Genomic DNA, 9630 nt, shown 5'->3' with positions numbered 1-9630 from the left:
CCAAACATGATACTGTGTCTGTCCAATACACACACACACACACACACACACACACACACACACACACACACACACACACACACACACACACACACACACACACACACACACACACACACACACACACACACACACACAGCTGAGCAGCAGCAGATGGCAGCAGATGTTAGTTGGTCCCTCAGAGAGCAGTGATGTTCATAACACTGTCTGGAAACCATTTTCTGCCTCGCTGGGGGCATCAGAGTGTGTGTGTGTGTGTGTGTGTGTGTGTGTGTGTGTGTGTGTGTGTGTGTGTGCTACTGACTCAACAGTGTAGTCAGTATGTGAAGTGAGTGTGTGAACTAGCGACGATGTGTGTGTAATTGACTCAACAATGAGCATCAGACTCGAATGTGACTGTGCTATGATGTAGGTGTGTGTGTGTGTGTGTGTGTGTGTGTGTGTGTGTGTGCAGGATTTGAGTGTGTCTGTGAATGAGAGCCGAGGTGTGTGAGCGCTGTTGTACGTCTATCTTTGTGAGGACCAATGAGAGTTTTAAACCTTGACAGTGAGGACATTTTGGATCTTCTTCAAGGGGCTGCTTGAGGATTTAGACTTGGTTTTAAAGTGAAGGTTAGATTTAGGTTTTGATTAAGATAGGGTTGGGTTTAGCGTAGAAAGGCAACTAACAATTGTTTTCATTATCGATCAATCTGCCTTATTTTCTCGATATGTGAACACATACAAGGAAGCTGACTCTGGTTTGAGCGACTTCACACCATGTCTAACCGATGCAGCTCTAGTTTAGTGAATGTATTGTGTCCTCACAAGTACAGAAGTATAGTTTCAAACTAAAGACTTTTGGCAGTGTGACACAGAGAGAAAGTTTTACCCCAATTTAAGCTGAGACAACACACACACACACACACACGTTTCACACTCAGTTAAGCCAGTGGAACAGTCTAACTCACTCATTAACAGCTTTATAATATATTCATCCTCACACACAGACACACACACACACACGTGACGATTATACCGCTTTCACATCTAGCTTCTTGCCTTGGAGCTGTGTGTGTGTGTGTGTGTGTGTGTGTGTGTGTGTGTGTGTGTGTGCTGCAGTCTCTGAAGAGTGAGATAATGAGTGCTCAGCTCCTCTCAGACAGTAGATCCATAAGCGCTATCTCCTCTGCATTTAAAAATCGATGCGTGCAGCTGCCCTGCCTGCCTGCCGCTGACACACACACACACACACAAGCTTGAAGTCAAATTCTGTTTTATGCAAGCAGAGACATCAGGCTGTTGACTCCGGGTTGCCAGATACTGACCGCTCTACACTTGAAAACCCTCAAAAGTGAAGCCATATCTACTCACAACCCCTTTGCCCAGCGCTGCGTATGTCCATGAGCTGTGTGTCGTCCAATAGAAGAGTGATGCTCCCTCCTCAGCTTGTTTTGAATATGTATTTGTATAAAAACATGCAGTATTTCATAATAAACAGCTAGTGGCTCTGTGAGACTGCATCTAGGCACACTAGAGCTTTGAGCTAAATGCTAACACCAGCATGCTAACAAGCTCGCCACAACAATCCTAACAAGCTGATGTTTAGCAGGTAATGTTCATCATGGTCACCATCTTAGTTTAGCATGTTAGCATGCTAACATTTGCTAATTAGCACTAAACATAAAGCTCTTTGGAGGCCCGACTGCTTTACATCCCTCCTCTGTGGTGCCCTGTGTTGTTATTTCTCCACATAATATCTGTCCATGTCTTGTTGATAATACACTGTACACAGTAATCATATCAAAGCAAATTTTAGCATTAAAATTTTAAATTCTAATTTCGGTTGGAAGGCTAAATCTTGTTAAGATACCGAATAACAGGAAAACTGCAGAGTTGACTCCAGAAACAAGCCGCTTGTTTGTCTAGACGTCACAGTCCACTGCATCCCAGTTTTTTGTGTCAGTGTGATGCAAATGTTGCCATTAATATTAAAATGCCCTCAGTCAGTCTCATAAAGCGAGGGATAAAGAGTCTGCCCTGAGATTAGCTGATGGAGAGACACAAGACAGCCTCATGTTTCACCAAATTAAACCCCAAAACACCCCCCCCCCCCTCCTGGTTCCGGTCTGATAAACAGCAGGTAACAAATCCGTCAGTCCAGATCAAAAATTTAATTTGGCTCAGATTTCTGTTTGTCTGAGCAGAGTTCAATCTGACAGAGATATCAGATTAGATCAGACAAATCACTGAAGTTGAATTGAAAATTACCGACAGGCTGAACAGATTAGTGTGAGGCTCAACGCTCGCCTCTGACTGAGAGCGACAACTTCTTTTATCTGGGGACTGTTGAAAGGCATTCTGGGACATGTGGGCTACTATTATAGAATACATCGTATTTCGAAGCAGGTTTTGAGTTGTAGTATGTTCAAACTAGAAGGGCCACAAAATCAACCACAATCCTAAAAGTATATGTACTAAAGAAATTAGAGGAGCTATTCACGGCGGCTAAAATCAAATCAAACTGCGATGGTGGTGAGACAGCTCTACAAAGATACATTTCCTGTTAATATTTTTACACATAGTACCTTGTTTGTGTTGCATGCCATTTATAGTTTGTTTTTTTCTACTTCATTTTATTGATTGTCTCTTTTCTGCTTCAGTGAGTAGCTCTTCCCTTCCACGTGCTGCTGTATTGCATGGTCCATCCTGACCGTGCACATTTTACAGTTTCTTTGTTCCACGGTGAAACTATTACAATATCGAAATAAAGTTTGTGCGCAGTTTGAAACTGGGACACAGGAAGTGGCTGAAGGAGACGCGTACGATGCAGGCTGAGGGAGAGTGGGTTTACCTAAAGAGTAAATAACATCAAATCCCAAAATAACTCCCGGAATCTGATGAACATCACAAATAAATGATGATATCGAGCAGAGCGGAGGATCTGAGGGAGGATTTTGTTTACTTTAAGATGACTCATGACTTTAATAGTGAGCCGCACTACGCTTGACTGTCATACCAGCAATTATCCTGCAGGAGTAGGCGTCAGTTTTCTCAAACAGTGGATGTATCATGGGAGAGAAAAACTGAGCTTTTTGTGAATGTAACTGAGACACACAAACACATGGTCGCACATGTGTGAATGTACAAATGACCGGAAGGGCTGTTTACTCGTCAATATCAGCCAGTCAAACTCATGACTGAATAATTGCAGTTGACACACACACACACACACACACACACACACACAGAAACAGCTGCCATCACTGAGTTCAGGGTGTTACACTGTTGTCACTACAAACAGCGCTCGCTGTGTTTACAACTGAAGCCCACTAAATGTCAGGCAAGACTAACAGAAATCTCCAAACACAATCTGGAGCTTCCTCTCTGTCTGATGTGGACATAAAACCAAGAACGGGAGGCAGACTTACGGTGCAAGCAGGCATCGAGTCGTCCTCGCCCACCGAGTCCTCGGGATCGTGATGTGCATCCTGTAATCACACACACACACAGAGATGTCACGCATTAACACACACCTGATACACAGCGGTGTCGTGGTAATTAGCCCCTGCTCCCTGTGTGATCCTGCCAGGCGGCTGCAACGTCAGCGCTTCACGTTGACACAAGTTCACCTGAACAACAGCCTGCCGTGACGACTGGAAACACCTCCACATCACTGCAAATACTCACTGCGCAGGCTTGTTTCAGACAGGGCACTCATCTTTGTTGTAAAATATATTTTATAGTCGTGTAATAGTGCTGATAGATATAGAAACTGATTTTAAGATTTCTGTCTTTGAAGCACCATGGCAGAAACAGAAACAGGCCAGGGGTGGAGGAAAATTATTAATATTTTATTATTATAAATAAATAATATAAATTATTATTATTAAAGTTGCTGAAGGGACTGCATAACCTTTTTGTATAAGTTGCATTGTTCACAATACCTGTAACAGTACAGCAGTCCATACACGTTTGCATTCAGTTAAGTTGGACTGTAACACAAACAGTTCAGTCAGTCAGGTGCAACATTTATGACAGTGTTGTTCACTCTGTCTGCCTGACAATCCCATTTTGCTCCAATAAAAATGACTGAAGTGAGATGAACAGACTGAAAACTTGATCTTATTAGATAAAACAGTCTTTATGCTAAGCTAAGCTAACCCTCTCCTGGGTCTAGCTTCATATTCAACATACGGACCATAATTCCCAAAATTTCAAGCTATTCCTTTTAATTGATTTAAACGTTTCTGGAATATACAAGATATTCCCAGAAGAACACCTGAGAAAGTACAAAGACTACAGGACGGGTGACAAATTAAAGGAAAAAATACATGAAACACAATGAATGCAGATGCTTCGGAGTAAAGACGCTGAGCAGTCACCAGATTGTGGAGCAACGTCTGCTGTCTCCACAATATTTAAAGAATATAATCTTTGTGGAAACAATGAAAACTGAGTCAGGTATCAACAGCTTCCTTCCAAACTTATATCCCGTATCAGTCGAACCTTAACCAAGATAGTGTACTTTGCAATCCAGTTCTCCTTTAACGATGTTTAGCAATCATCTACACTGTATGTCTACAATATAACGGGGCTGTAAAGACTCGTTCTTTTGTCTCATCAAGGACTTCTGCTGCCTACATTCCTGGTTTTGTTTTCATTTTGTGGCACCAAGCATTCAGAGCTGAAGCGCGCCGCTCAATGAGTAGGCGTCTTTTATTTTGAAAGGAAAACGCTCTCATCATCTCCCTCCTGCTCCCTGTGACGGAGAAATCCATCAAACCAGAGTTCAAATTAAAAACTTAAAAAAAACGTCCCCAGACGGTCACAGCGTGAGATTTATCAGCGGGGTCACCAAACTCCGACCGCTTCTACCTCGTCTGCTCCGCCAAAAGGAAAAACAAAAACAACAGATATGAATTAGCATTACGTAAGGCAGATTAGCAGCCTGTCTGCTTCCCTGCTGGAATAACAGCTGTGATTCAGACACTGATAGCACTGATACTACTGCCTGACAAAAACAATAATAACAATAAAAGCGATTATGGTGATTATTTACTTTGCCGGTAAATGCAGCGTCGGGAGGATAAGCCTGAAATCTGCACAGCGGGGCGAAGGAGAGGAGATGGGTGGCAGACAGGAAGAGTGATGGATTATGATGAGAGAGAAGCAGAGAGATGCAGAGATGGAAGGTGACAGACAAGACATGGCTGAAGATGGAGAGGAAGAGGACTGCAGAGTCTGATCCATGAATCAAAACTGTGACGTCTGCCTCCGATGACACTGTGGGACCCCCCTCAGACAAAACTGAGGTGACTGTGCCCTATGTGGTCCTGTTTTTTGGCCTGTATTTGTTTATATTTTCAAGTTGGCATCATTAAAAGTATGCAGAATTAGCCATTAGCAGTTCTTGTTTGCAGTGTACCCATGAAAGTACAGATAACTATCACTGGATTACTTTGATACTGAAGAAAACTTAAAAACGTGATGATTTTCAGGCAAGTTCTGGAGTATAAGGAACGTTTTTTTTCATTCAATGATTTCTAAGCGGATTTATTCATTATTATTATTATTATTATTATTATTATTATTATTTATTTGGCAACATTGGAGATAATGATATCCTGGAAAGTTTAACTCATGTCTGTGCGTTCAGATTATGACTCAAACTGGAAGAGACAACAATACTCAACTTCCCGTTGTTTTAAGAACATCAGCATGCGCCTGTCTCTTTCACCTCATGCAGCATCTGTGCCTCACGTCTCCCACGGTACCTCGCAGCTTGAAAACCCCTGCTTTGAAGTATCGAGTGCATTGTGGCTGCAGCAGCGAGTCTCAAAACTGTACTGAAAGTTGAAATCAAACACACCCAATTTACAGCTGGTATTAACGTGCGATCTCTAACTCGATACGTTACCTGGATAATGACATCTGATCACACACCTATGCATTTACAGCGGATATTAATAAGCATTATCGTTATCTTGAGTCTGCCAGAAATGTAACTGGATATCAATGTGCAAAAGATATGCAGAGCTGGAGAACTTGTCAACAAACACAGTGCGTCCAAGGTCAAGAGAAGCTAAGCTGCTGTTTGGGCTCTGCTTATTTTTTCCTCTCTACCTGCGTCTCAAGCTCATTTTAAGGAAACTTTTCTGACGGTTCATGAAATAAATTGTGGTCTTGTTTACTCATTTTTTGATCACACAGTTCCTGAATTACATCAGATTTTGTATTGGCAACGATCCACAGCCCTGCTAGTCAGGTAGAGGTTACTGTAGTGCATGAAAAACAACTAAACACAAGAAGAAGAAGTGGCGCTTCCAGAGAAAAAGGAACTCGTAACACACGTTGTTATCTAGATCTGTTAGTGAGTCACGCTCTCTGGTACGGACCCACCTGAGATTTCTGCCACCACCTAAACACAATGGAAGTAGTTCAAGCAGAGCCCGTGTCTTTTTGTAATTTGGCCCTTTAATGCAATATGATTAATCTATTAGACGATTAGTCAATCAATGGAAAACCAACCCTAAAAGGATCTCATCCAGCTCCTCTAATGCACTTTTTCTTCACGTAGTAAGAAAGCGTTTGAGGCTGCAGGGTGCAGATTCATTGCTGCAGCCATCCTGATCTTTGTTTCCTCATTTCACCAAGTGCAGCCTCTCTCCTGCTCTTTGTGTGTGTGCTGAATGATCTTGTCTTTAGGGCAGAAAATCCTACAGAAGCATCTCGTCTTCATTCCACAACTTCACCACTCACTCCTTTGTGTGTGTGTGTGTGTGAGTGTTTTTTTGTCCAGTGGTGGCCTAGAAAAAAAAAGCCGGTAAGACAGCTTTCGCTCAGCTATCAGCCATATCGCCACTCGCAGAAAAGGCTGGGGGGGGGGGCAGCTTCATTGAGCAGAGCATCAGCACGTTCCCGTCTGGTTGAGAGTGAGGTGAAAAGAGGCCGTGTGGGGAAAACAGCGAGCAGGTACGAGCTTGTCAGGAGGCGGGACAGAAACAAAAAGAGAAGCTGGCTGTGACTCAGTGCATTTTTGTGTTTGAGCCTATCGTGAATCAGGTTTGATTATTCACAATCTGCCTACAGAGTGACACAAACAGTTATTTCTCCATGCAGCCCTTGTGACACCTCATACAGGAAGTGGACACACACACACACAGACGTAAGCTCTTCCTGAATCATGCGGTCGCTGTGGCACCGCCCCCTGCTCTTTATCAAGATTCAAAAACTTGTAAGAAGGAAGAACTGGAAAAAAAAAAACTCAGTCACACAGGAGATTTTTTAGTTTCAATCAACGACAATCCAACACTTTGACTGATTTGTGTGAATCAAAACCTCTACAAAAGGCTTTCACACACTTGCCTGCTTTATTCTGCCCCAAAAAATACCTGCAACATGCCCACAGTGACTTGTAGTGACTTTGTAACCTGACTGGCATCGTTTTATGGCCCTTTAGTGTTCTGAGAATAATTACCATATCTATCTGTCTTCTGTCTGTCCGTCTTACCTATTTTGTTAATCAATTGGTTTTTGCAGTTTTTCAAGCAAAACATATCAAACGCTCTCTGGTTCCAGCTCCTAAAAAGCGAGGATTTGCTCCTTTTTTTGTTTTGTATGATAATAAACTGAATATCTTTGACTGCTGGTAAGAGACGACATTTGAAGACGTCACCTTAGGCTTCAGGAAATTGTGACATTTTTGTCATTTCACATTATTGTACTTTATTACAATTTAAACTCCACAGTTTAGCACTGTAACATGGCTAAAACATACCTAGAGAGATCTGTAGTCCATATTTGGAAGATTCTAGTGACAGAACACTACTTGTACAGAGTATTATAGTATGTTTGTGTACTGTGTTCTTGTTTATGGTATTTTAAACATGTTTGTAGGAGCTTAAAGGGTAGCTGCTGACACTCGGTAGTGAGTTGTCTGTCACTTCATGCATCTTTGTGCTTCAACAGCATTTGTTGTACCCAATAATGACCTTATTGTCATATAATTGCACTTTATGGCATTTTCAAACATCTATATTTAGAGATTTGTAGCACATTTATAGTGATCTCATAATTTGCTTTTATATTTGTGTGACCTGAAACAGCCCTTTGTTACTTAAAGGGTATTGTGGGATGTTTGTGGTGGTGGTGTTTTTAACCTCAGCCACTGTCATGTCCCTCAAAGGAGCTTAAAGGATAGCTGAAAATAGTGATCAATAGTAACGTTAAGGTGACTTATAGTGAGTCTCTAGCACGATTGATCGATTAAGCTACTTATTATTGCTTCAGCTCTGGACTTGAGAATGAAGTTAAAGCGCTTCTCATCATTTTGTGCCCCTGTTTTTTTTTTTAACATCATCTTTATTGTACAGAATTTGATTTTAATGTCACATTTTTGGACTTTAAGACATTTCCAAACTCATAATGTAGCACTATAACACGACTATGACATTACTAGAGAGGTTTTTTAGCACATATCTGGTATCTTATCTCCTGTAATGCTACTTTAATACTTCAACACAGCTCATTACAGCTTGTTTGGGTGCTCAGGGTGGTCTTATGATACTTGGTGGTGTATTTTATTCTACTTTGGTGTCTTTGCAGGAGCTTTAAGAGCAGCTGCAGCTGTAAATAATTACCTAACAGGGACTTTCAGGTGTTTTACAGCATCACCCTGTGTGGGGTGTAACAGCTGTCTGAATGCTGCTACCTGCCTGCAGCTGAAAGTCACCCAACTGTCAGTTTGACAAGAGGACAAAGTCTCTCGGTGTGTTCATGTGGATGTCTCACCTCTCCGGCCGTCCCCCCCAGAGGCATCTTCTGCCAGGGATCTGCCAACTGAGCCAGAGGCATCTTGTCCTTCTTCCCCCTCTACTTTTCTTTCTTCTTCTTCTTCTTCTTTTTTTATTCCTCTTTTCTGCTCCGGTTCGGTCGTCCCTCCCTCGGTCGACTCTTTCAGTCCACCTGGCTTCTCCCTTTCCTTCTTTCTTTCTTTTCCAAATGTTTTATTGTTTTGGTTTGTTTAGCTAGTTCCGCTTATGTTTCCTCTGCCTCTTCGCGTCGGTTAGAACCGAACCGCCGCGGAGGCCACCGACCGACCAGAGCCGAGCGAACACCTTCTAATTCCGGATCTGCTGTGGCGCTGAGACCGCCCCTTCCTCCGGAGAGACATACATGAGAAAAAGCAGCGAGGAGGAGGAGGAGGAGGAGGAGGAGGACGCCCTTTTTCGGAAACTGATTGACTCAACACACACACACACAGTTATCTCTCAATCTGTTTCTGTCTCTCTACCGCTCCCTCTCTCTCTCTCACTTCCGTTGTTTCCCAATATGGCGGCCGGTGTCGGCTTACCTGTCCGTCAGACCGCTGCGTCACGCCTGCGTCACGTCAGGAGGCGGCATCCTTATAATAAAACAGTAAAGTAAACTCCACTCTGAGAGTTTATATGGACAGATATCAGCATTACTCAGAAGCACGAGTAAGTCATAATTCTGACCAAAATAAATGCATTTCATTAGTTTTAAACATATTAACAAGTCTTAATATACACATTCAAAACCCCCCATTTCTGTTAGAAACCTCAACTACTGCATTTAAGTACAAACACTTGTACTTTTGTCTTTACTTACACTTGTACTCCAAATGTA

The 9630-nt window shown here is 42.4% G+C and overlaps 1 protein-coding gene across 2 annotated transcripts in view; it reads right to left on the bottom strand.

Moving 5' to 3' along the window:
- The window catches only part of rps6ka3b (ribosomal protein S6 kinase, polypeptide 3b), a 42084-nt gene extending 32954 nt beyond the window's left edge, over nucleotides 1-9130 (bottom strand). For both annotated transcript variants that reach the window (XM_070927825.1, XM_070927826.1), the window contains exons 1-2: nucleotides 8773-9130; nucleotides 3411-3470 (exon numbers count right to left, since the gene is read on the bottom strand). In XM_070927825.1, the coding sequence (XP_070783926.1) occupies nucleotides 3411-3470; nucleotides 8773-8835 (123 nt within the window). In that variant the 5' untranslated portion in view covers nucleotides 8836-9130. The remainder of the gene's footprint in view (nucleotides 1-3410; nucleotides 3471-8772) is intronic.
- Nucleotides 9131-9630: the final 500 nt, after the last annotated feature.

Source organism: Enoplosus armatus, chromosome 21 (genome assembly GCF_043641665.1).
Source record: "Enoplosus armatus isolate fEnoArm2 chromosome 21, fEnoArm2.hap1, whole genome shotgun sequence".
NCBI classification, from domain to species: domain Eukaryota; kingdom Metazoa; phylum Chordata; class Actinopteri; order Centrarchiformes; family Enoplosidae; genus Enoplosus; species Enoplosus armatus.
Note: the sequence above shows the minus strand (reverse complement) of the source record. Positions and strands in the feature narration are given on the sequence as shown.